This window comes from Scyliorhinus canicula, chromosome 3 (genome assembly GCF_902713615.1).
Source record: "Scyliorhinus canicula chromosome 3, sScyCan1.1, whole genome shotgun sequence".
NCBI classification, from domain to species: Eukaryota; Metazoa; Chordata; class Chondrichthyes; order Carcharhiniformes; family Scyliorhinidae; genus Scyliorhinus; species Scyliorhinus canicula.
Window position 1 is genome coordinate 7,171,877 of NC_052148.1, and position 26,732 is coordinate 7,198,608.

The 26,732-nt window shown below is 52.9% G+C and overlaps 1 protein-coding gene across 4 annotated transcripts in view; it reads right to left on the bottom strand.

The window, feature by feature from the left end:
- Nucleotides 1-26,732, bottom strand: part of LOC119963793 (disintegrin and metalloproteinase domain-containing protein 12-like) — a 701,497-nt gene that overhangs the window by 68,394 nt on the left and 606,371 nt on the right. For 3 of the 4 annotated variants that reach the window (XM_038793079.1, XM_038793078.1, XM_038793081.1), the window contains 3 exons: nucleotides 18,129-18,325; nucleotides 16,882-16,885; nucleotides 9,999-10,099 (listed from right to left, as the gene is read on the bottom strand). In XM_038793079.1, coding sequence (XP_038649007.1) covers nucleotides 9,999-10,099; nucleotides 16,882-16,885; nucleotides 18,129-18,325 — 302 coding nt within the window. Of the gene's footprint in view, nucleotides 1-9,998; nucleotides 10,108-16,881; nucleotides 16,886-18,128; nucleotides 18,326-26,732 lie in introns of all 4 variants that reach the window. The other variant, XM_038793080.1, reaches the window with a different exon arrangement.

A 26,732-nucleotide genomic window follows, 5' to 3' on the forward strand; every position in this document is an offset into this window, starting at 1 on the left:
AATCAGCACCAGATCAATCAACTGACCCCCCCTCTGATTAGTCCACACCTCCCCCACGGAGTTAGAGATTAAATCTCCCCCCGCCCCCTCCCCTACACACACACAAATCCCCAGGGACCGGGGCCAAATAGCACAAATATATTCACTAATTCACAAACATGGACAAACACACAGACACAGTCACATAGAAACACTCACAAAGTACAAAACACATGATGGTTTCCTAATCATTCACATGTGCATTGCCAAACCCTGCAGTTGGCTATCAATGAGCTATTTTGCTGGGAAGGGCATAGAAGAAACACAATAAATAAGGAGTAACATGTTTTCCAGCTCTGATCCCATGTGACTTCACCTTTTGTACCAGCTGCCATGAGGGACCTTGTCAAAGGCCTTCCTGAAGTCCATATAGACAACATCCACTGCCCTACCTGCATCAATAACATTTGTGACATCGTCGGAAAATTCTATCAAGTTAGTGAGACACAACCTCCATTCACAAAACTGTGCTGCCTCTCACTAGCACGTCCATTTGCTTCCAAATGGAAATAGATCCTGTCTCGACGAATCCTCGCCAGTAATTTCCCTCCCACTGACGTAAGGCTCACCGGCCTGTAGTTCCCTGGATTATCCTTGCTACCCTTCTTAAGCAAAGGAACAACATTGGCTATTCTCCAGTCCTCCCGGACATCACCTGAAGACAGTGAGGAAGATTTCTGTCATGGCCTCAGCAATTTCCTCTCTTGCCTCCTTCAGTATTCTAGGGTAGATCCCATCAGGCCCTGGGGACTTATCCACCTTAATATTTTTCAAGACTCCCAACACCTCATCTTTTTGGATCTCAATGTGACCCAGGCTATCCACACATCCTTCTCCAGACTCAACATCCACCATTTCCTTCTCTTTGGTGAATACTGATGCAAAGTATTCATTTAGTACCTCACCCATTTCCTCTGGCTCCACACATAGATTCCCTCCCCTGTCCTTCAGTGGGCCAACCCTTTCCCTGGCTACCCTCTTGATTTTTATGTACGTGTAAAAAGCCTTGGGATTTTCCTTCACCCTATTTGCCAATGGCTTTTCATGACCCCTTTTAGCTCTCCTGACTCCTTGCTTAAGTTCCTTCCTACTTTCCTTATATTCCACACAGGCTTCGTCTGTTCCTAGCCTTCTAGCCCTGACAAATGCATCCTTTTTCTTTTTGACTCTGCCTACAATATCCCTCATTATCCAAGGATCACACAATTTGCCATATTTATCCTTCTTCCTCACAGGAACATACCGGTCCTGAATTCCTTTCAACTGACATCTGAAAGCCTCCCACATGTCAGATGTTGATTTACCCTCAAACATCCGCCCCCAATCTAGGTTCTTCAGTTGCCTCCTAATATTGTTATAATTAGCCTTCCTTCAATTTAGCACATTCACCCTCGGAAAACTCTTATCCTTGTCCACCAGCACTTTAAAACTTACTGAATTGTGGTCACTGTTCCCGAAATGCTCCCCTACTGAAACTTCTACCACCTGGCCGGGCTCATTCCCCAATACCAGGTCCAGTACAGCCTCTTCCCTAGTTGGACTGTCTACATATTGTTTTAAGAAGCCTTTCTGGCTGCTCCTCACAAACTCTGCCCTGTCCAAGCCCCTAGCACTAAGTGAGTCCCAGTCAATATTGGGGAAGTTGAAGTCTCCCATCGCAACAACTCTGTTGCCTTTACTCCTTTCCAAAATCTGTCTACCTGTCTGCCCCTCTATCTCTCGCTGGCTGTAGTAGACCCCCAACATTGTGACTGAACCCTTCTTAGCCTCACTGCCCTCTGAAGTGTCCTCCGGCAGTACAGCTGTGATATTCTCCCTAACCAGTAGCGCAACTCCGCCACCCCTTTTATATCCCCCTCTATCCCGCCTGGAACATCTAAATCCTGGAATGTTTAGCTGCCAATCCTGTCCTTCCCTCAACCAGGTCTCTGGAATGGCAACAACATCATAGTTCCAAGTACTAATCCAAGCGCTAAGTTCATCTGCCTTACCTGTTATACTTATGAAATATGAGTGCAAGGTAGCTTGTAATGTAAAAGAAGATAGGAAGAGTTTCTTTCAATAGATAAAAGGCAAGAGAGAGGCAAAAATAGTCATTGGATCACTGGAAATCATGGCTGGAGAAGTTATAATACAAAACAAAGAAATGGCAGACAAACTGAATAATTATTTAGCATGAATCTTCAATGTGGAAGATGCCAGAGCTCCAGGAGAACCAGGGGGCAGAGGTGAGTGCAGTGACCATCACTAAGGAGAAGGTTCTGGGGAAACAAAGGTCTGAAGGTGGATAAGTCACCTGGACCGGATTGACTTCGCCCCAGGGTCCCAAAAGAGATAGCTGAGGAAATTGTGGAGGCACTAGTGATGATCTTTCAGGAATCACTGGAGGCAGGAAGGGTCCCAGAGAACTGGAAAGTAGAAACATAGAACAGTACAGCACAGAACAGGCCCTCCGGCCCTCGATGTTGTGCCGAGCAATGATCACCCTACTCAAGCCCACGTATCCACCCTATACCCAGAGATAGCAGAGGGCAGCAGAGCAGAGCTACTGATCAGCTGTTCTGGGGAAATTTGCATACGTGCAGTGCGGTCAGCCTAATTTGAATGTGTACCTGCGAAGGAGACCCAAGGAGTTTGAGTGAAGACCAGCATCCAGCAGAAGGCAGCAGAGCAGAGCTACTGATCAGCTGTTCTGGGGAATTTTGCGTAGGTGCAGTGCGGTCTGCCTAATTTGAAGGTGGTTTGTGGAGGGGCTGTTGTCAAGTGACAGTTAAACCGGAAATACTTTGTCAGTGTTTCCCACCCTACCTCCTCCTCTAACCAAACCCCCCCCCCCCCATGGTCGTTGGGAAGCGGGAGCAGGGGCCTGTCGTGAAGGTGAGTGAGTGCCTTTAAATTTGCTTACCTTTCAGCGGGAGCAGGGTTTGAGGGAATATCAGGTAAGCTCTTCCTTTATTTTTCTTTTCCTTGTTTGTTTTTTAATCTAGAGGTGATGTCAGGGAAGGCAGTGCAATGCTCCTCCTGCAGAATGTTTGAGGTGAGAGACACCGTCAGTGTCCCTGCTGATTTCATCTGTGGGAAGTGCACCCAACTCCAGCTCCTCAGAAACCGTGTTAGGGACCTGGAGCTTGAGCTGGATGAACTTCGGATCATTCGGGAGGCAGAGGGGGGTCATAGATAGGAGCTTCAGGGAAGTAGTTACACCAAAGACTGGAGATAGATGGGTAACTGTAAGAGGGACTGGGAAGAAGCAGTCAGTGCAGGGACCCCCTGCGGTCGTTCCCCTGAGTAACACGTATACCGTTTTGGATACTTGTGGGGGGGGGGACTTACCAGGGGTAAGCCATGGGGTACGGGCCTCTGGCACGGCGTCTGTCCCTGTTGCTCAGAAGGGAAGGGGGGAAAGGAGTAGAACATTAGTAATTGGGGACTCAATAGTCAGGGGCACAGATAGGAGATTTTGTGGGAGCGAGAGAGACTCACGTTTGGTATGTTGCCTCCCAGGTGCAAGGGTAAGTGATGTCTCGGATCGTGTTTTCCGGGTCCTTAAGGGGGAGGGGGAGCAGCCCCAAGTCGTAGTCCACATTGGCACTAACGACATAGGTAGGAAAGGGGACAAGGATGTCAGGCAGGCCTTTAGGGAGCTAGGATGGAAGCTCAGAGCGAGAACAAACAGAGTTGTTATCTCTGGGTTGTTGCCCGTGCCACGTGATAGTGAGATGAGGAATAGGGAGAGGGAGCAATTAAACACGTGGCTACAGGGATGGTGCAGGTGGGAGGGATTCAGATTTCTGGATAACTGGGGCTCTTTCTGGGGAAGGTGGGACCTCTATCGACAGGATGGTCTACATCTGAACCTGAGGGGCACCAATATCCTGGGGGGGAGATTTGTTAGTGCTCTTTGGGGTGGGTTAAACTAATTCAGCAGGGGCATGGGAACCTGGATTGTAGTTTTGGGGTACGGGAGATTGAGAGTATAGAGGTCAGGAGCACAGATTTGACTTTGCAGGAGGGTGCCAGTGTTCAGGTAGGTGGTTTGAAGTGTGTCTACTTCAATGCCAGGAGTATACGAAATAAGGTAGGGGAACTGGCAGCATGGGCTGGTACCTGGGACTTCGATGTTGTGGCCATTTCAGAGACATGGATAGAGCAGGGACAGGAATGGTTGTTGCAGGTTCCGGGGTTTAGGTGTTTAGGTAAGCTCAGAAAAGGGGGCAAAAGAGGGGGAGGTGTGGCGCTGCTAGTCAAGGACAGTATTACAGTGGCGGAAAGGATGCTAGATGGGGACTCTTCTTCCGAGGTAGTATGGGCTGAGGTTAGAAACAGGAAAGGAGAGGTCACCCTGTTGGGAGTTTTCTATAGGCCACCTAATAGTTCTAGGGATGTAGAGGAAAGGATGGCGAAGATGATTCTGGAAAAGAGCGAAAGTAACAGGGTAGTTGTTATGGGAGACTTTAACTTTCCAAATATTGACTGGAAAAGATATAGTTCGAGTACATTAGATGGGTCGTTCTTTGTACAATGTGTGCAGGAGGGTTTCCTGACACAATATGTTGACAGGCCAACAAGAGGCGAGGCCACATTGGATTTGGTTTTGGGTAATGAACCAGGCCAGGTGTTAGATCTGGAGGTAGGTGAGCACTTTGGAAACAGTGACCACAATTCGGTGACCTTTACGTTAGTGATGGAAAGGGATCAGTATACCCCGCAGGGCAAGAGTTATAGTTGGGGGAAGGGCAATTATGATGCCATTGGACATGACTTAGGATGTGTAGGTTGGAGAAGTAGGCTGCAAGAATTGGGCAGACTGGATATGTGGAGCTTGTTCAAGGAACAGCTATTGCATGTTCTTGATAAGTACGTACCAGTCAGGCAGGGAGGAAGGGGTCGAGCGAGGGAACCGTGGTTTACCAAAGAAGTGGAATCTCTTGTTAAGAGGAAGAAGGAGGCCTATGTGAAGATGAGGCGTGAAGTTTCAGTTGGGGCGCTTGATAGTTACAAGGAAGCGAGGAAGGATCTAAAGAGAGAGCTAAGACGAGCAAGGAGGGGACATGAGAAGTCTTTGGCAGGTAGGATCAAGGAAAACCCAAAAGCTTTCTATAGGTATGTCAGGAATAAAAGAATGACTAGGGTAAGAGTAGGGCCAGTCAAGGACAGTGGTGGGAAGTTGTGTGTGGAGGCTGAGGAGATAAGCGAGATACTAAATGAATACTTTTCGTCAGTATTCACTCAGGAAAAAGATAATGTTGTGGAGGAGACCCAGGCTATTAGAATAGATAGCATTGAGGTGCGTAGGGAAGAAGTGTTGGCAATTCTGGACAAGGTGAAAATAGATAAGTCCCCGGGGCCTGATGGGATTTATCCTAGGATTCTCTGGGAAGCCAGGGAAGAGATTGCTGAGCCTTTGGCTTTGATTTTTATGTCATCATTGGCTACAGGAATAATGCCAGAGGACTGGAGGATAGCAAATGTGGTCCCTTTGTTCAAGAAGGGGAGTAGAGATAACCCCGGTAACTATAGGCCGGTGAGCCTCACGTCTGTTGTGGGTAAAGTCTTGGAGAGGATTATAAGAGATACGATTTATAATCATCTAGATAGGAATAATATGATTAGGGATAGTCAGCATGGTTTTGTGAAGGGTAGGTCATGCCTCACAAATCTTATCGAGTTCTTTGAGAAGGTGACTGAACAGGTAGACGAGGGTAGAGCAGTTGATGTGGTGTATATGGATTTCAGTAAAGCGTTTGATAAGGTTCCCCACGGTCGTCTATTGCAGAAAATACGGAGGCTGGGGATTGAGGGTGATTTAGAGATGTGAATCAGAAATTGGCTAGATGAAAGAAGACAGAGGGTGGTGGTTGATGGCAAATGTTCAGAATGGAGTTCAGTTACGAGTGGCGTACCACAAGGATCTGTTCTGGGGCCGTTGCTGTTTGTCATTTTTATAAATGACCTCGAGGAGGGCACAGAAGGTTGGGTGAGTAAATTTGCAGACGACACTAAAGTCGGTGGAGTTGTTGACAGTGTGGAAGGATGTTGCAGGTTACAGAGGGAAATAGATAAGCTGCAGAGCTGGGCTGAGAGGTGGCAAATGGAGTTTAATGTGGAGAAGTGTGAGGTGATTCACTTTCGAAAGAATAACAGGAATGCGGAATATTTGGCTAATGGTAAAATTCTGAGCAGTGTGGATTAGCAGAGGGATCTCGGTGTCCATGTACATAGATCCCTGAAAGTTGCCACCCAGGTTGATAGGGTTGTGAAGAAGGCCTATGGTGTGTTGGCCTTTATTGGTAGAGGGATTGAGTTCCGGAGCCATGAGGTCATGTTGCAGCTGTACAAAACTCTGGTACGGCCGCATTTGGAGTATTGCGTACAGTTCTGGTCGCCTCATTATAGGAAGGACGTGGAAGCTTTGGAACGGGTGCAGAGGAGATTTACCAGGATGTTGCCTGGTATGGAGGGAAAATCTTATGAGGAAAGGCTGATGGACTTGAGGTTGTTTTCGTTAGAGAGAAGAAGGTTAAGAGGTGACTTAATAGAGGCATACAAAATGATCAGAGGGTTAGATAGGATGGAGGTGGCTAGCACGAGGGGACATAGCCTTAAATTGAGGGGTAATAGATATAGGACAGACGTCAGAGGTAGGTTTTTTACACAAAGAGTGGTGAGGCCGTGGAATGCCCTACCTGCAACAGTAGTGAATTCGCCAACATTGAGGGCATTTAAAAGTTTATTGGATAAGCATATGGATGATAATGGCATAGTGTAGGTTAGATGGCCTTTAGTTTTTGACTTCCCATGTCGGTGCAACATCGTGGGCCGAAGGGCCTGTACTGCGCTGTATCGTTCTATGTTCTATGTTCTATACCCGTAACCCAACAACCCAACAGCCCCCCTTAACCTTATTTTTTTTAGGACACTAAGGGCAATTTAGCCTGGTTAATCCACCTAACCTGCACATCTTTGGACTGTGGGAGGAAACCGGAGCACCCGGAGGAAACCCACGCGGACACGGGGAGAACGTGCAGACTCCGCACAGACAGTGACCCAAGCCGGAAATTGAACCTGGGACCCTGGAGCTGTGAAGCATTTATGCAAACCACCATGCGACCGTGCTGCCCATAGTGGAAAGTGGCTAATGTAACACCCCTGTTTAAGAAGGGAGGGAGGCAGAAGATGGGACATTATAGGCCGGTTAGCCTGACTTCGGTCATTGGTAAGATTTTAGAGTCATTATTAAAAATGAGATCGCGAAGCATTTGAAAGTGCATGGTTAAATAGGACTGAGTCAGCACGGCTTTGTCAAAGGGAGGTTGTGTCTGAAAAATCTGTTAGAGTTCTTTGAGGAGGTAACAAGGAAGTTAGACAAAGGAGAACCAGTGGACGTGATTTATTTAGACTTCCAGAAGGCCTTTGACAAGGTGCCGCATTGGAGACTGTTCAATAAGTTAAGAGCCCATGGTGTTCAGGGTTAGTTCCTGGCATGGATAGAGGATTGGCTGACTGGCAGAAGGCAGAGAGTGGGGATAAAGGGGTCTTTTTCAGGATGGCAGCCGGTGACTAGTGGTGTACCTCAGGGGTCTGTGCTGGGATCACAACTTTTCACAATATTCATTAATGATCTGGAGGAAGGTACTGAAGGCACTGTTGCTAAGTTTGCAGATGATACAAAGATCTGCAGAGGGACAGGTAGTATTGAGGAAGCAAGGGGGCTGCAGAAGGATTTGGACAAGCTAGGAGAGTGGGCAATGAAGTGGCAGATGGAATACAATGTGGAAATGTGTGAGGTTATGCACATTGGAAAGAGGAGTTTAAACATAGACTATTTCTAAATGGGGAAATACTTCGGAAATCAGAAGCAGAAAGGGACTTGGGAGTCCTTGTTTTCGATTTTCGATTCTATTAAGGTTAACGTACAGGTTCAGTCGCCAGTTAGGAAGGCAAATTCAGTGTTAGCATTCATGTTGAAAGGGCTGGAATACAAGACCAGGGATGTACTTCTGAGTCTGTGTAAGGCTCTGGTCAGACCCCATTTGGAATATTGTGAGCAGTTTTGGGCTCCGTATCTAAGGAAGGATGTGCTGGCCTTGGAAAGGGTCTGGAGGAGGTTCACAAGAACGATCCCTGGAATGAAGAGCTTGTCGTATGAGGAATGGTTGAGGACTCTGGGTCTGTACTCGTTGGAGTTTAGAAGGATGAGGGGGGATCTTATTCAAACTTACAGGATACTGTGAGACCTGGATAGAGTGGACGTGGAGAGGATGTTAGGGGCTGGTTTAGCTCACTGGGCTAAATTGCTGGCTTTGAAATGAATGAAATGAAATGAAATCACTTATTGTCACGAGTAGGCTTCAATGAAGTTGCTGTGAAAAGCCCCTAGTCGCCACATTCCGGCGCCTGTCCGGGGAGGCTGGTACGGGAATCGAACCGTGCTGCTGGCCTGCTTGGTCTGCTTTAAAAGCCAGCGATTTAGCCGAGTGAGCTAAACCAGCAGATCAAGCAAGCCAGCAGCACGGTTCGATTCCCGTACCAACCTCCCCGGACAGGTGCCAGAATGTGGCGACTAGGGGCTTTTCACAGTAACTTCATTGAAGCCTACTCGTGACAATAAGTGATTTTCATTTTTTTTTTCATTTTTCACTTGTCGGAAAAAGTACAACCAGAGAACACCATCTCAGACTAAAGGGACGATCCTTTAAAACAGAGATGTGGAGGCATTTCTTCAACCAGACGGTGGTGAATCCGTGGAACTCTTTGCCACAGAAGGCTGTGGAGGCCAATTCACTGAGTGTCTTTAAGACAGAGATAGATAAGTTCTTGATTAATAAGGGGATCAGGGGTTAAGGGGAGAAGGCAGGAGAATGGGGATGAGAAATATATCAGCCATGATTGAATGGCGGAGCAGACTCGATGGGCCGAGTGGCCTAATTCTGCTCCTATGTCTCATGGTGTTGTGGAGAAAGCAGTTCATGAAACAAATAGTGGTCGGCTTTATCAGCAAGGGCACAGAGGGCACGGGCAAGGATTTAGATAAGGCACCAGCTTGACCTCAGCTGGGGTATTGTGTACAGTTCTGGGTGTCACGCTGGAAAGAAATGTAAATTCACCACAGTCCCAGATGACCATCGACTGCTTTCCCCTTTGGAGGGGAGAGCTGACTGGTGGTGATTTAACCTGAGGGTCACCACACCTCAGGTCCACAACCTCAGTCGGTAAGGGGATTGAACCCACGCTGTTGGCCTCACTCGACATCACAAACCAGCTGTATTGCCAACTGAGCTAAACCAGCCAGGTGCAAAGGCATTGCAGAGAGGGCAGGAGAGGTTTACAAGAATGGTTCCAGGGATGAGAAACGTCAGTGATGTTAGATTGGAGAGGTTGGCATTGGTCTCCTTGGAGAGAATGCGGCTGAGAGGAAATTTGGTGGAGATGGTCAAAATCACAGAGCAGACAGGGAGAAACTGTTCCCGTTTGTAAAAGGATCAAGAACGAGAGGGGCACAGAATGAAGATGATTATTAAAATCACACAGCAAGTGGTTGGGATCTGGATTGCACTGTCAGGAAATGTGGTGGAGGCAGATTCAATCGAGATTCTCAAGTAGGGAATTAGCTGATCATTCGAATCGAGCCAATGTGCAGGGATACGGGAGAGAGGCAGGGGAATGGCCAGTCAGTCATATTGTTCCTTTGGAATGTCAATGAGGGTGTGACCAGCTGAATAGTCTCCTCCTGCACAGTAACAGTTCTGTCATTCTGTCAATGTGGCACGTAGCTTTTGTTCAAGTTGTTTTCACGTTGTGCCGCAATGTTGCTTATTTTTCCCCCACAATACTTCATTACGCGATCGACTGTGTTGTAATTTAGAACAAAATAAAATAGCACACTCTTTAAATGATTCTGAGCAAACAATTTCTTGCTGGAAATTCTGAAAAAACTGAATGGTAACGTTCCAACTCACTTTGCGGAGCACTTTAGAAACTGGCCATTTGCTCCCCTTCCACAGTGTCCATTTCTACTCCCTAAGGCATTCGCAGTCTGGTAGCATCTTTCATCTGAGGCGCCCTGATCTGTCAGAAAGAAATTGGGGTGGTTATGGGCATGACTATCAAAGATGCAAAATGTTCAGAACAGATCGAGGAGGAATAGGGAGGGTTGAGGAGGCAGTACCAAGGGGAGTGTGGGAAAGGGAGGATTTTTTTGTTTATACATGGGATGTGGGTGTGACTGGCAAGGGCATCGTACATTGCTCATTCCTAATTACCCTTGAGAATGTGAGGGTGAGTTGCCTTCTTGAACTTCTGCAGTCCATCTGGTCTAGCTACACCCACAATGCCTTTGGGGAGCAGGTTCCAGGATTTTGATCCAGTGACATTGAAGAATCGGCGATATATTTCCAGAAGGTTAGTATACAAAATTAAAGCGAATGGAATTGGGGCTAATATTGTGTCCAAATGGCCTTCCTAAGATGGCATCCTGCATAGGATGCTGGGAGAATTGGCCAAGTTGAAGGACAAGCAGGCTGCAGCTCAAATAAACATTTTTGATGAATAAGCTGCAGCCCAGACCCGACAGTACACAGGAAAAGGGACATCTCCAGGCCATCCCAGGGAGTATAGATCTATCCTGTCAATCAAACTGGTCTTTCAGACACAGTGGCACCTAAACTCCTTGTTTGGAAGGACCTACCTTCCCCCAGCACTTGCAGGCATGGCCACTGAATGCATGACCTCAAAATGGATGTGGCAGCCCCTGATTGGACGTGACCGATCGCGGTGATCGAGCCCTGATCAATTGATTGGCAATGACAGAGAGACCGGCCAAAATCCAAGCAGGTTAAAAGGTGTTGCACCAACTTCGAATCACTGCCTGCAGCAGAAACGGATTGATGGTGACCTTCACTGGCCAACACGAGGAAGACAACCACCCTACCAACCGAAGGAAGCACAGAACCAGGAATGGCCAAGACCGAGGGCCAGAACCAAGGACAACATGGTTCAGCACACAGATAACGGCCAATGTCTGTCTGGTAGTTGCTGGTCACTCTTAAGTTAAGTTGAATGAACTTGCAGTACTCCAGTGTAACTTATGTTGATGCTGTGATTGTTTAACTATAACATTGTATGAATGCAAATAAATACTGTTTGATTTAAACCAATAGACTTACAGTCATTTGTCCACCGTATCCGGATTAAGACGCACTGTGGCAGCAATAAAATATTGGCCTGGATTGAGAATGGTTCATCAGAGAGGAAGCAGGGAACAGGAATAAAGGTCTTTGTTGGTGGGATACCGGAGGGTCAGAGCTTGGCTCCCAGCCGTTCCGGTTAGACATCAATGATTTTGATCAGAGAACCAAACTTACTGACCACACAAAACGCGGTGAGAATGTGAGTGATGAGGCGGATGTTCAGAGGCTTTTCCTGGTGATTTGGGCAAGTTGAGCTGGTGGACAAATTCATGGCAGAAGCAGTTGAATGTGGATCAATGTGAAGTTAGCTACTTCGGACAGAGAAAGAGATACAAAGTATCATTTAAATGGTGCTGGATTGGGAAATGAATTGATGACGTACTAACCAGTCTGGTTGGCCTCCTAAACCAGTCACTGAAGGACTGAATGGCCTTCTCCTGCTCCTATTGCCCATGTTTATACGTCAGGATGGTAAATGACTTGGAGGGGAACCTCCAGGTGGTGGGGTTCCCAGGTATCTGCTGCTCTTGTCCTTCTAGATGGTAGTGGTCGTGGGTTTGGAAGGTGCTGTCTAAGGGACCTTAGTAAGTTCCTGCAGTGCATCTTGGAGATGGTACACACGGCTACAATGTTTATCGGTGGTGGAGAGGTGTCAATAAAGCGGGGCTGCTTTGTCCTGGATGGTGTGGAGCTTCTTGAGTGTTGTTGGAGCTGCACTCATCCAGGCAAGTGGAGAGTATTTCATTACCCTCCTGACTTGTGTCTTGTAGATGGTGGACAGGCTTTTGGGGGGGGGGGTCAGGAGGTGAGTTACTCGCCGTAGTATTTCTACCCTCTGACCTGCCGTTGGAAGCCACGGTATTAATGTGACTAATTGAATTCAGATTCTGATTAACAGTAACCCCCCAGGGTGTTGATTGTGGGGGTTCAGCGATGGAAATGCTGAAGGAAGGACGGAAGAAAGTGGGAAAATCGACCATGGATATCTAAGGAAATAAGGGAGAGTATCAAATTGAAGGAAAAAGCATATAAAGCGGCAAAGATTGCTGGGAGATTAGAGGACTGGGAAATCTTTAGGGGGCAACAGAAAGCTACTAAAAAAGCTATAAAGAAGAGTAAGATAGAGTATGAGAGTAAACTTGCTCAGAATATAAAAACAGACAGTAAAAGTTTTTACAAGTATATAAGACAAAAAAGAGTGGCTAAGTTAAATATTGGTCCTTTAGAGGATGAGAAGGGAGTTTTAATAATGGGAAATGAGGAAATGGCTGAGGAACTGAACAGGTTTTTTGGGTCGGTCTTCACAGTGGAAGACACAAATAACATGCCAGCGACTGATAGAAATGAGTCTATGACAGGTGAGGACCTTGAGAGGATTGTTATCACTAAGGAGGGAGTGATGGGCAAGCTAATGGGGCTAAAGGTAGGCAAGTCTCCTGGCCCTGATGGAATGCATCCCAGAGTGCTAAAAGAGATGGCTAGGGAAATTGCAGATGCACTAGTGATAATTTACCGAAATTCACTAGACTCTGGGGTGGTCCGGTTGGATTGGAAATTAACAAACGTAGCACCACTGTTTAAAAAAGGTAGACAGAGAGCAGGAAATTATAGGCCAGTGAGCTTAACTTCGGTAGTAGGGAAGATGCTAGAATCTATCATCAAGGAAGAAATTGCGAGGCATCTAGATAGAAATTGTCCCATTGGGCAGACGCAGCATGGGTTCGTAAAGGGCAGGTCATGCCTAACTAATTTAGTGGAATTTTTTGAGGACATTACCAGTGCAGTAGATAATGGGGAGCCGATGGATGTGGTATATCTGGATTTCCAGAAAGCCTTTGACAAGGTGCCACACAAAAGGTTGCTGCATAAGATAAGGATGCATGGCATTAAGGGTAAAGTAGCAGCATGGATAGAGGATTGGTTAATTAATAGAAAGCAAAGAGTTGGGATAAATGGGTGTTTCTCTGGTTGGCAATCAGTAGCTAGTGGTGTCCCTCAGGGATCCGTGTTGGGCCCACAATTGTTCACAATTTACATAGATGATTTGGAGTTGGGGACCAAGGGCAATGTGTCCAAGTTTGCAGATGACACTAAGATGAGTGGTAAAGCGAAAAGTGCAGAGGATACTGGAAGTCTGCAGAGGGATTTGGATAGGTTAAGTGAATGGGCTAGGGTCTGGCAGATGGAATACAATGTTGACAAATGTGAGGTTGTCCATTTTGGTAGGAATAACAGCAAACGGGATTATTATTTAAACGATAAAATATTAAAGCATGCCGCTGTTCAGAGAGATTTGGGTGAGTCACAGAAGGTTGGTTTACAAGTGCAACAGGTGATTAAGAAGGCAAATGGAATTTTGTCCTTCATTGCTAGAGGGATGGAGTTTAAGACTAGGGAGGTTATGTTGCAATTGTATAAGGTGTTAGTGAGGCCACACCTGGAGAATTGTGTTCAGTTTTGGTCTCCTTACTTGAGAAAGGACGTACTGGTGCTGGAGGGTGTGCAGAGGAGATTCACTAGGTTAATCCCAGAGCTGAAGGGGTTGGATTATGAGGAGAGGTTGAGTAGATTGGGACTGTACTCGTTGGAATTTAGAAGGATGAGGGGGGATCTTATAGAAACATTTAAAATGATGAAGGGAATAGATTGGATAGATGCGGGCAGGTTGTTTCCACTGGCGGGTGACAGCAGAACTCGGGGACATAGCCTCACAATAAGGGAAAGTATTTAGGACTGAGTTTAGGAGGAACTTCTTCACCCAAAGGGTTGTGAATCTATGGAATTCTTTGCCCAGTGAAGCAGTTGAGGCTCCTTCATTACATGTTTTTAAGGTAAAGATAGATAGTTTTTTGAAGAATAAAGGGATTAAGGGTTATGGTGTTCGGGCCGGAAAGTGGAGCTGAGTCCACAAAAGATCAGCCATGATCTGATTGAATGGCGGAGCAGGCTCGAGGGGCCAGATGGCCTACTCCTGCTCCTCGTTCTTATGTTCTTTTGTTCTGATGAATGTCAGGGGGCGATGGTCCGACTCCAAACTGTAGGAGGAGATGGTCAATGCCTGGCCCTTGTGTGGCGTGAATATAACTTGTCATCTCCCTCTGACAGGCACCTCCTCCTCCTCCACCTCCCTCCAACAGGCACCTCCTCCTCCTCCACCTCCCTCCGACATGCACCTCCTCCTCCTCCACCTCCCTCTGCCAGGCAACTCCTCCTCCTCCACCTCCCTCCTCCTCCACCTCCCTCCGACAGGCAACTCCTCCTCCTCCACCTCCCTCCGACAGGCACCTCCTCCTCCTCCACCTCCCTCCAACAGGCACCTCCTCCTCCACCTCCCTCTGACAGGCACTTCCTCCTCCTCCACCTCCCTCCGACAGGCACCTCCTCCTCCTCCACCTCCCTCCGACAGGCATCTCCTCCTCCTCCACCTCCCTCCAACAGGCACCTCCTCCTCCACCTCCCTCTGACAGGCACTTCCTCCTCCTCCACCTCCCTCTGACAGGCACCTCCTCCTCCACCTCCCTCTGACAGGCACCTCCTCCTCCTCCACCTCCCTCCGACAGGCACCTCCTCCTCCTCCACCTCCCTCCAACAGGCACCTCCTCCTCCACCACTCTCCGACAGGCACCTCCTCCTCCTCCACCTCCCTCCGACAGACACCTCCTTCTCCTCCACCTCCCTCCGACAGGCACCTCCTCCTCCTCCACCTCCCTCCGACAGGCATCTCCACCTCCTCCACCTCCCTCCGACAGGCACCTCCTCCTCCTCCACCTCCCTCCGACAGGCACCTCCTCCTCCACCTCCCTCTGACAGACCACTCCTCCTCCTCCTCCTCCCTCCGACAGGCACCTCCTCCTCCTCCTCCTCCCTCCGTCAGGCACCTCCTCCTCCTCCACCTCCCTCCGACAGCCACCTCCTCCTCCTCCACCTCCCTCCGACAGGCACCTCCTCCTCCTCCACCTCCCTCCGACAGGCACCTCCTCCTCCTCCACCCGACAGGCACCTCCTCCTCCTCCTCTCCCTCCAACAGGCCCCTCCTCCTCCTCCATCTCCCTCCAACAGGCACCTCCTCCTCCACCTCCCTCCGACAGGCACCTCCTCCTCCTCCTCCTCCCTCCGACAGGCCCCTCCTCCTCCTCCACCTCCCTCCGACAGGCACCTCCTCCTCCTCCACATCCCTCTGACAGGCACCTCCTCCTCCTCCACCTCCCTCCGAAAGGCACCTCCTCCTCCTCCACCTCCCTCCGACAGACCCCCTCCCCCTCCTCCTCCTCCTCTCCCTCCGACAGGCACCTCCTCCTCCTCCACCTCCCTCTGACAGGCATCTCCTCCTCCTCTACCTCCCTCCGACAGGCCCCCTCCGCCTCCAGCTCCCTCCAACAGGCACCACCTCCTCCTCCACCTCCCTCTGACAGGCACCTCCTCCTCCTCCACCTCCCTCCGACAGGCCCCCTCCGCCTCCACCTCCCTCCAACAGGCACCTCCTCCTCCTCCACCTCCCTCCAACAGGCACCTCCTCCTCCTCCACCTCCCTCCGACAGGCACCTCCACCTCCTCCACCTCCCTCCAACAGGCACCTCCTCCTCCTCCACCTCCCTCCGACAGGCACCTCCTCCACCTCCCTCTGACAGGCACCTACTCATCCTCCACCTCCCTCCGACAGGCCCCCTCCCCCTCCTCCACCTCCCTCTGACAGGCACCTCCTCCTCCTCCACCACCTCCCTCCGACAGGCACCTCCTCCTCCACCTCCCTCCGACAGGCACCTCCACCTCCTCCACCTCCCTCCGACAGGCCCCCTCCTCCTCCACCTCCCTACGACAGGCACCTCCTCATCCTCCACCTCCCTCTGACAGGCCCCCTCCGCCTCCAGCTCCCTCCAACAGGCACCACCTCCTCCTCCACCTCCCTCTGACAGGCACCTCCTCCTCCTCCACCTCCCTCCGACAGGCCCCCTCCGCCTCCACCTCCCTCCAACAGGCACCTCCTCCTCCTCCACCTCCCTCCAACAGGCACCTCCTCCTCCTCCACCTCCCTCCGACAGGCACCTCCACCTCCTCCACCTCCCTCCAACAGGCACCTCCTCCTCCTCCACCTCCCTCCGACAGGCACCTCCTCCACCTCCCTCTGACAGGCACCTACTCATCCTCCACCTCCCTCCGACAGGCCCCCTCCCCCTCCTCCACCTCCCTCTGACAGGCACCTCCTCCTCCTCCACCTCCCTCCGACAGGCACCTCCTCCTCCACCTCCCTCCGACAGGCACCTCCACCTCCTCCACCTCCCTCCGACAGGCCCCCTCCTCCTCCACCTCCCTACGACAGGCACCTCCTCATCCTCCACCTCCCTCTGACAGGCACCTCCTCCTCCTCCACCTCCCTCCGACAGGCACCTCCTCCACCTCCCTCTGACAGGCACCTACTCCTCCTCCACCTCCCTCCGACAGGCCCCCTCCCCCTCCCTCTGACAGGCACCTCCTCCTCCTCCACCTCCCTCCGACAGGCACCTCCTCCACCTCCCTCTGACAGGCACCTACTCCTCCTCCACCTCCCTCCGACAGGCACCTCCTCCTCCACCTCCCTCCGACAGGCACCTCCACCTCCTCCACCTCCCTCCGACAGGCCCCCTCCTCCTCCACCTCCCTCCGACAGGCCCCTCCTCATCCTCCACCTCCCTCTGACAGGCACCTCCTCCTCCTCCACCTCCCTCCGACAGGCACCTCCTCCTCCTCCCTCCGACAGGCACACCCTCCTCCTCCACCTCCCTCCGACAGGCACCTCCTCCTCCTCCACCTCCCTCCGACAGGCACCTCCTCCTCCTCCACCTCCCTCCCACAGGCCCCCTCCCCCTCCTCCACCTCCCTCCGACAGGCACCTCCTCCTCCTCCTCCACCTCCCTCCGACAGGCACCTCCTCCTCATCCACCTCCCTCCGACAGGCACCTCCTCCTCCTCCACCTCCCTCCGATAGGCACCTCCTCCTCCTCCACCTCTCTCTGACAGGCCCCTCCACCTCCCTCCGACAGGCACCTCCTCCTCCTCCACCTCCCTCCGACAGGCACCTCCTCCTCCTCCACCTCCCTCCGACAGGCACCTCCTCCTCCACCTCCCTCCAACAGGCACCTCCTCCTCCACCACCTCCCTCCGACAGGCACCTCCTCCTCCTCCTCCTCTCCCTCTGACAGGCACCTCCTCCTCCTCCACCTCTCTCCGACAGGCCCCCTCCCCCTCCTCCACCTCCCTCCGACAGGCACCTCCTCCTCCTCCACCTCCCTCCGACAGGCACCTCCTCCTCCTCCTCCTCTCCCTCTGACAGGCACCTCCTCCTCCTCCACGTCCCTCTGACAGGCACCTCCTCCTCCTCCACCTCCCTCCGACAGGCACCTCCTCCCTCCGACAGGCCCCCTCCGACAGGCCCCTCCCCCTCCTCCACCACCCTCCGACAGGCACCTCCTCCTCCACCTCCCTCCGACGTGACTTTGGATTATGGGGAGTGTGGGGGGTGGGAATGATCAGGATGATAGTTCCAGGGATTGACCTGTGAGCTTCCTGTGAGCCGTGAAGAATAGGAGCGACCCCCCCCCCCCCCCCCCACTACCCCCGAGCGGAGGGGTGGGGGCCGCCAGTGGAGAGATGGACTCCAACAGAAAAGCCAGATGGGAGCTGAGCGCGATTCATCCCGGCTGGGACCTGGACTCGATGGTGTCTATAGTTTAATCTGTAATGAGATAAATTTCATTCCGCCTCCCATTTTGGTCAAAGTGTGCGATCCCTTAATGTCGACATTCAGAATCAAGACTTTTGGGGGTTTTGGTGCTCAAGCCATCCATCCAATGAAATGCGCGGACACGCGTGCTGGGTGTGTGGCTGTGAGGTGAAGGTGCCGGCAGTGCCGGCGTTGCCGTGTACTCACCTTCGCCCCAGAGATCCAAGCACTGTTTTTCCAGACTGGGGCAGATGCTGAGGAAACAGACACTTCCCTCGTTGCACATTCTGCCATTTTTCATAAAGCTGTTGTCAGGGCAATGCGGAGTCCGTCCTGTGCAGAACTCCGGCAAGTCGCATTCTCCGAATGACGCTCGACAAATTGTTCCTGCTGGAAGAAACTGCCAAAGAAAAGGAGCAATTGAGATGCACTGAATTTTAGTTGCACAGGTTTCTAGCAGCTGGAAGAGTGAAGTCAACCCATCATTGGCCAATGCCCAGGTGCATTTTGGGTCATGCTAACGTGCATCCCTGGCTCAGGGATTTGTCAGGGTGGAACTTGATGATTTTTCACTTTCACGAGTGTTGCCTTGGGCAGAGAGAAGCCCATCGACTGTCTGCCGGCTTTTCCCAAACTCTCAAACACTTTGGAAAAGCAATGGAAGAGGCGGGATGCCTGATGTCAGGCTGAAGGGGCAGCTCTGAATGTGCCTACTTGCCCAGCCCCCTGCCCCCCTCCCCAATATCGGCAGAAACCTCAGCTCCTGGACATTGCGCTACCCATTTTTATAGAAATATTTTTTTCAAAAGGACCCTGCCCTGGAAATGGGACCCCACCCCATTTCCCCGCTGTCCATCCTCCAGGGTCTCTGCTGGACTCTTATCCCAAGGGACCCTCCCCAAGCCAAGATTCCCACCAGAAGCATCCAACCCCACACCCCCCCATCCCCCCCTCAGTACTGCCCCCTCCCCCCCCACCCCCAGGGAACAACCCCACACTGACCCTCCCCCACTCCACGGGCCGTACCTACCTGTGCACCCCAGCCCTGCCCCCCACAAACATCCCCCCACCAGTACTGCCCCCACCCCCAGGGAACAACCCCACACTGAACCTCCCCCACTCCACGGGCTGTACCTACCTGTGCACCCCAGCCCTGCCCCCCAAAAACATCCCCCCCCCCCCACAGGACCTCCACCATCACAAACTTCACAAAGAAAGCCCCACCCAGCACAGCCTGGGTACCCCCCCCCCCCCCAGCAACACCCACTCCCCCCCCCCCCCAGCAATCCCCCCATACCCCTCCAGCAGCACCTCAGCAACCCCCCCCCCCCAGCAACACCCACTCCCCCCACCAGCAACCCCCCACCCACCACCTCCCCCAGCAAACCCTAATTTTATACGCGACCCAGAAAATCTCCCTGGCTTCCTGATCCAGTAGAAATCCGGGGGTACTGCGTGGCGACCCTTACTGTACAAGGCATTGTCTGGGGCGAAGCATCGGATTGTCATCGAATACAGTCAGACCATCAACCGGATGCGTACCCCCTCTCCCGCATGTCTGACATGGTCAATCAGATTGCGCAGTATCGAGTCTTCTCCACAGTTGATTTGAAGTCCGCGTACCACCAGCTCCCTAACCGACTGGAGGACTGCCAATCATAGAATTTACAATGGAGAAGGAGGCCATTCGGCCCATCGAGTCTGCACCGGCTCTTGGAAAGAGCACCCTACCCAAGGACAACCCCTCCACCCTATCCCCATAACCCAGTAACCCCACCCACCACTAAGGGCAATTTTGGACACTAAGGGCAATTAATCATGGCCAATCCACCTAACCTGCACGTCTTTGTGACTGTGGGAGGAAACCGGAGCACCCGGAGGAAACCCACGCACACACAGGGAGGATGTGCAGACTCCGCACAGACAGTGACCCAAACCGGAATTGAACCTGGGACCCTGGAGCTGTGAAGCGATTGTGCTATCCACAATGCTACCGTGCTGCCTCAATGCATTGCCTAAATATACTGCCTTTGAGGCAGATGGCCGCCTCTATCACTTCCTCAGGGTTCCATTCGGCGTCACCAATGGGGTCTCGGTCTTCCAGCGAGAAATGGACCGAATGGTTGACCAGTACGGGCTGCAGGCCACGTTCCCGTACCTAGATAATGTCACCATCTGCGGCCATGACCAGCAGGACTATGACAAAATCCTCCGGCATTTCCTCCACACCGCTAAATTCCTTAATCTCACCTATAATAAGGAAAAATGCGTTTTCCGCACAACCCGCTTGACCCCAACCGCATGCGCCCCCTCCTGGAACTCCCCCTCCCCCACTGCCCCAAGGCCCTGAAGAGATGCCTGGGGGTCTTCACTTACTATACCCAGTGGGTCCCCAATTATACGGACAAGGCCCGCCCACTTATTAAATCCACCAGTTTCCCCCCTGACAGCTGAGACCCGCCTGGCCTTCAACCGCATCAAGGCAGATATTGCCAAAGCCACAATGCACGTTGTGGACGGGTCCATTCCATTCCAGGTGGAAAGCGATGCATCGGACTTTGCTCTGGCCGCTACCCCCAACCAGGCGGGCAGCCCCGTGGCTTTCTTCTCCCGGACCCTCCATGCCTCAGAAATTCGACACTCCACTGTCGAAAAGGAAACCCAAGCCATTGTGGAAACTGTGTGACATTGGAGGCATTACCTGGCCAACAGGAGATTCACTCTCCTCACTGACCAACAGTCGGTTGCCTTCATGTTTAATAACACACAGCGGGGCAAAATCAGGAACGACAAGATTCTGAGGTGGATGATCGAGCTCTCCACCCACAACTACGATATCTTGTATTGACCTGGGAAGCTCCATGAGTCACCAGATTCCCTATCCCGCAGTACATGTGCCAGCGCACAAGTGGACTGACTCCGGGCTCTCCATAATGACCTCTGTCACCCGGGGGTCACCCATTTTTTCACTTTATCAATGCTCGCAACCTGCATTACTCCATCGAGGAGGTCAGGACCGTGACCAGGGTGTTGGGACCATCAATTTAGCGAACACGTGTAGTTAGATCTGAAAAGAGGCTTTAATGTACTTACAACGGAGCCAGCCTCTTCGTCGTTGAACTCCAGTTGAACTGGTGGGCTGGCTCTCTGGCACGGATCTTTATACATCGGTCCCAGGGGGAGGAGCTCTGGGCGGAGCCAAGGAAGGAGCCCTGGTACAACTCTTGAGCACTCCTAGAGCGACTCCCTCTGGTGGTCAGTTAGTGCAATAGCACTTTACAATATATAAATAGCCGACATGTGTCCGTAGAGCGATATTACTAATAACAGTGTGAATCGTACGATCGCATTCACCACACTCACCCCCTGCAAAAAAAATCAAGTCCGGCGGGGGTGGTGGCTCAAAGAGACAGTCTGTCCGGTGGGCGAATTGTCCTCGTTGATCTGCGGAGCACCAGGGTTGCAGCCTCTGGCGATGGCTGGGTGGGTGTCGAGGTCTGGGGGTACGGTGGCCGACTCCGGGGCCGGTCTTGTCCGGGCCTCATACACCTCCTGGTCGTCTGGAGACTGGGGGCGCGGGGGTCGGGCTGGCGCTTGCGCCCGGGACTGGTGAGGTAAGCTTGCGTGGTCGGGGGCGCGAGGGGGCTGCCGCATGGATGGCGAGGAGGAGGGTTCCTCGGTGGGGGTAGGGGGGAGGCTGGATCCAGCGGGTGCCAGATCCTGGAGGGATACTGTGTCCTGGCGACCGTCCGGGTACTCGACAAATGCGTACTGGGGGTTGGAATGGAGCAGGCGCACCTTCTCAAAAAGAGGGTCGGTCTTGTGCGCCCTGACGTGCTTCCTCAGGAGGACCGGGCCTGGTGTCCTCAGCCACGCCGGAAGTGAGGCCCCTGTGGTAGTGCCCCTGGAAAAAATTAAGAGCCGCTCGTGAGGGGTTTGATTGGTCGCTGTGCAGAGGAGCGATCTAATTGCATGGAGCGCGTCTGGGAGGACTTCTTGCCATTGGGAGACTTGGAGCTTTCTGGACCTGAGGGTCAGTAGGACTGTCTTCCAGACCGTCGCGTTCTCCCTCTCCACCTGTCCGTTCCCCCTGGGGTTGTAGCTGGTAGTCCTGCTCGAGCCGACGCCGTTGTCGAGCAGGTACTGGCGCAGCTCGTCACTCATAAACGACGACCCCCGGTCGCTGTGCACGTAGTTGGGGAAACCGAACAGGGTGAAGACACTATGCAGGGCCCTAATGACTGTGTGGGAGGTCATATCGGGACATGGGATGGCGAAGGGGAATCGGGAGAATTCGTCGATGATGCTGAGGAAACAAATATTTTTGTTAGTGGAGGGGAGTGGCCCTTTGAAAACGATCGCGAGGCGTTCAAAGGGCCTAGAAGCTTTGACCAGGTGGGCCCTGTCTGGCCTATAGAAGTGCGGTTTGCAACTCCGCACAGATCGGGCAGTCCCTGGTGACAGCTTTTACCTCCTCGTTGGAGAAAGGCAGGTTACGGGCTCTGATGTAGTGGGCGAGCTGGGTGACCCCTGGATGGCAGAGGTCAACGTGGATGGCTTTCAGGCGGCTGATTTGCGCGCTGGCGCATGTCCCGCGGGATAGGGCATCCGAGGGCTCGTTGAGCTTCCCCGGTCGATATTTGATATCGTAGTTGTAGGTGGAGAGTTCGATCCTCCACCGAAGAATTTAATCGTTTTTAATTTTGCCCTTTTGCGAGTTGTTAAACATGAAGGCGACCGACCGTTGGTCAGTGATGAGGGTGAACCTCCTACCTGCGAGGTAGTGCCTCCAGTGTCGGACAGCCTCCACGATGGCTTGTGCTTCCTTCTCGACTGAGGAGTGTCGGAGTTCTGAAGCGGAGAGGGTGCGGGAGAAAAATGCAACGGGCCTCCCTGCCTGGTTTAAAGTGGCTGCTAGAGCTACCTCTGAGGCGTCGCTCTCAACCTGGAAGGGGATGGATTCATCCACCGCCCGCATGGCTGCTTTGGCGATGTCCTCCTTGATGCAGATGAAGGCCTGGCGCGCCTCAGCCGACAGGGGAAATAGTGTGACCTTGAAGAGTGGGCGGGCTTTGTCCGCATATTGAGGGACCCACTGGGTGTAGTACGAGAAGAGCCCCAGGCAACGTTTGAGGGCCCTGGGGCTGTGAGGGAGAGGGAGTTATAAGATGCGGTCCGGGTCTGGGCTCAGGACTCCGTTCTCCACGACGTAGCCGAGGATGGCAAGCCTGTTTGTGCGGAAAACGCATTTCTCCTTGTTATATGTGAGATTAAATTTTTGTGCCGTCTGGAGAAAACGGTGGAGGTTGGCGTCGTGGTCCTACTGGTCGTGGCCGCAGTAAGTAACATTATCCAGGTACGGAAACGTGGCCCGCAGCCCGTACTGGTCTACCATTCGGTCCATTGCTCGTTGGAACACCGAAACCCGTTAGTGACGCCGAAGGGACCCCGGAGGAATTGGAAGAGGCGGCCATCGGCCTCGAACGCCGTGAAGTGGCGGTCCTCCGGGCGGATTGGGAGCTGGTGGTATGCAGACTTCAGATCCACCGTGGAAAATACCCGATATTGGGCGATCTGGTTAACCATGTCTGCAATTCTGGGGAGTGGGTACGCGTCGAGGAGCGTAAATCGATTGATCGTCTGGCTATAATCGACGACCATGCGGAATTTTTCCCCGGTCTTGATGACCACCACCTGAATTCTCCAGTGACTGTTACTGGCCTCTATGATCCCCTCACTGAGCAGCCTTCGGACCTCGGCTCGGATGAAGGCCCTATCCTGTAGGCTGTATCGCCTGCTGCGGGTGGCTACTGGCTTGCAATCTGGAGTGAGATTGGCGAAGAGGGGACGATGCGCAGCGTGGCTAAGCTGCAGATAGTGAGTGGGGGCAGGGGCCCGCCGAAGTTGAGGGTGAGAATCTTGAGGTTCGCCTGGAAATCCAGGCCTAAGAGAAGTGGTGCGCAGAGGTCGGGTAGGACATAGAGTTTGAATTTGGAGTAACTTGCGCCTCGAATTGTTAGTGTCGCTGTAGTGCGGCCTTGGATCTGTACGGAATGGGAGCCCGAAGCGAGGGCGATAGTTTGGCTTACTGGGTAAACAGGGAGCGAACAGCGTCTTACCAGCTCGGGGTGTATGAAGCTCTCTGTGCTCCCGGAGTCGAAGAGGCACGGCATGCTGTACCCGTTGATCAGGACCTCCGCCATCGAACTTCGCAGATGCTTGGGGCGGGATTGGTCGAGGGTGACCGTGTTGAGTTGCGGGCCGCTTTGCCCGGAGGAGTCGTGTCCTGTTGCTGGGGTGTCCGGTCGAGTAGACGGCGGTGTGTTCTGGCGAGCTTGGTGTAGGAACACAGCGTTGAGTTGTGGGCCATATGGCGACTGCCCGGGGAGGTCGTACTCTTCCGATGAGCTGGGATCTGGGGATGCCGCTAGCGTCCGTGGATCACACGTGGCGGGTGGCGATGAAGATGGCGTCCAAGATGGCGGCCCCCATGGGACGCACGTGGCCGGCCGCGTGGTGGGGGTTTGCCAAGATGGCGGCCCCCATGGATCGCACGTTGTGGGAGGGGGCGGAGCCTGAGTGTAGGCCGCAGCGTTTTGGGTCCCGCGGGCCTGCTGGTGCTGGGAGCGGTGTGGTTTAACCGTCTGTGAGTTTGAGACTGGGGCCCTCCTCCCGAGGCACACTTTGGCGAAGTGGCCTTTCTTCCCGCAGCTGCTGCAGGTGGCGGATCGAGCTGGGCAGTGCTGCCGCGGGTGCTGACTCTGCCCGCAGAAATGGCAGGCTGGGGCTGCTGAGTAGCTGCTTGTGGGGGCGCGGTAGCTGGGGGGCCGCGCGGCACAGGCTTGGGGGGTTCTCAGGTCGGGGACCCATGAGGGGGCAGCGGGGTCCGCGGGGAATGAGGTGAGACTGCGGAAGGAGACTTCCATTGTAATAGTAGCCTCCACAGTCGCGTTTAAGCTCTGGGGCCCGTTTTCTAATAGTCTCTGGCGCACGTAGCTGGATCTGAGGCCCGCTACGAAAACGTCCCACACAGCAAGCTCCCTATGCTCGGCCGCGGTCACAGCCTGATAATTACAGTCATTTCACAGATTATTAAGTTCGCGGGCGAATTCTGCTAACGTCTCCGTAGGTCGTTGTCGGCGAATCGTGAGTACATGACGGGCAAAAACTTTGTTCATAGGCCTAACATACATTTTGTCCAGGATCTCCAGCGCTGCGGTGTAAGAATCAGCTGGATTTAACTGTGTAGAAATTCTGTGGCTTACCCTCGCGTGCAGTAGGCTGAGCTTTTGTTCTTCTGTAGTTTCAGCGGTGCTGGCTGCTGCCAGGTAGGCTTTAAAACATTTCAGCCAGTGGCAAAAAATTTCCTTTGCCTCTGCATCCTGCGGGTCGAGTTCTAGACGTTCTGGTTTGAGAGCGGATTCCATGCTTTACTTCGGCAGCTTCCTAAGTACATTAAATTGTTGGGACCAACAATTCAGCGAACACGTGGAGTTGGATCTGAAAAGAGGCTTTAATGTACTTACAACGGAGCCAGCCTGTTCATCGTTGTTCAACTCCAGTTGAACTGGTGGGCTGGCTCTTTGGCACGGATCTTTATACATCGGTCCCAGGGGAGGAGCTCTGGGCAGAGCCCAGGGAGGACCCCTGGTACAACTCTCGAGCACTCCCAGAGTGACTCCCTCTGGTGGCCGGCTAGTGCAATAGCACTTTACAAATTCACACAGGAGACAGAGCGATATTATTATTAGCAGTGTGAATCGCGCAATCGCATTCACCACACTGGGACTGCCAGGTCTGCGTGGAGTGCAAACCGCACTTCTATCAGCCAGACAGAGCACACCTGATAAAGGCCTCTCGCCCCTTTGAGCGCCTCAGCATCGACTTCAAAGGGCCCCTCCCCTCCACTGACTGTAACGTGTACTTCCTCAACATTGTTGACGAATACCCAAGATTCCCCTTTGACGGGCAGCACGGCGGCGCAATGGGTTAGCACTGCTGCCTTATGGCACAAAGGTCCCAGGTTCAATCCCGGCTCTGGGTCACTGTCCGTGTGGAGTTTGCACATTCTCCCTGTGTTTGCGTGGGTTTCGCCCCCACAACCCAAAGATGTGCAGGGTAGGTGGATTGAAAAAGCTAAATGGTCCCTTTGAGTGTCTGTGAGAGAGGGGGAGAGTGTCTGTGAGAGGGGGGAGAGTATGAGAGGGGGGAGAGTGTGAGAGGGGGGAGAGTGTGAGAGGGGGAGAGTGTGAGAGGGGGGGAAGAGTGTGAGAGGGGGGAGAGTGTCTGTGAGAGGGGGGAGAGTATGAGAGGGGGGAGAGTGTGAGAGGGGGGAGAGTGTGAGAGGGGGAGAGTGTGAGAGGGGGGAGAGTGTGAGAGGGGGGAGAGTGTGAGGGGGGGAGAGTGTGAGAGGGGGGAGAGTGTGCGAGGGGGGAGAGTGTGAGAGGGGGAGAGAGGTGAGAGGGGTGAGAGTGTGAGAGGGGGGAGCGTGTCTGTGAGATGGGGGGAGAGTGTGAGAGGGGGCTTGAGAGTGTTCTGTGAGAGGGGGAGAGTGTCTGTGGGGGGGGGGCGTGTGAGAGGGGGACGAGAGTTTGAGGGGGGAGAGGAGGAGTGAGAGGGGGGGGAAGAGTTTGAGAGGGGGCGAGGTCGGTGGAGATGGGGTCTGTGGAGCGGGGGGGCAGGTGTCGAGACGGGGGAGATGTGTGTGAGAGGGGGGAGAGTGTTGAGAGAGGGGGGGAGAGTGAGAGGGGGGGAGAGTGTGAGAGGGGGTGGAGAGTGTGAGAGGGGGGAGGAGCTGTGATGAGAGG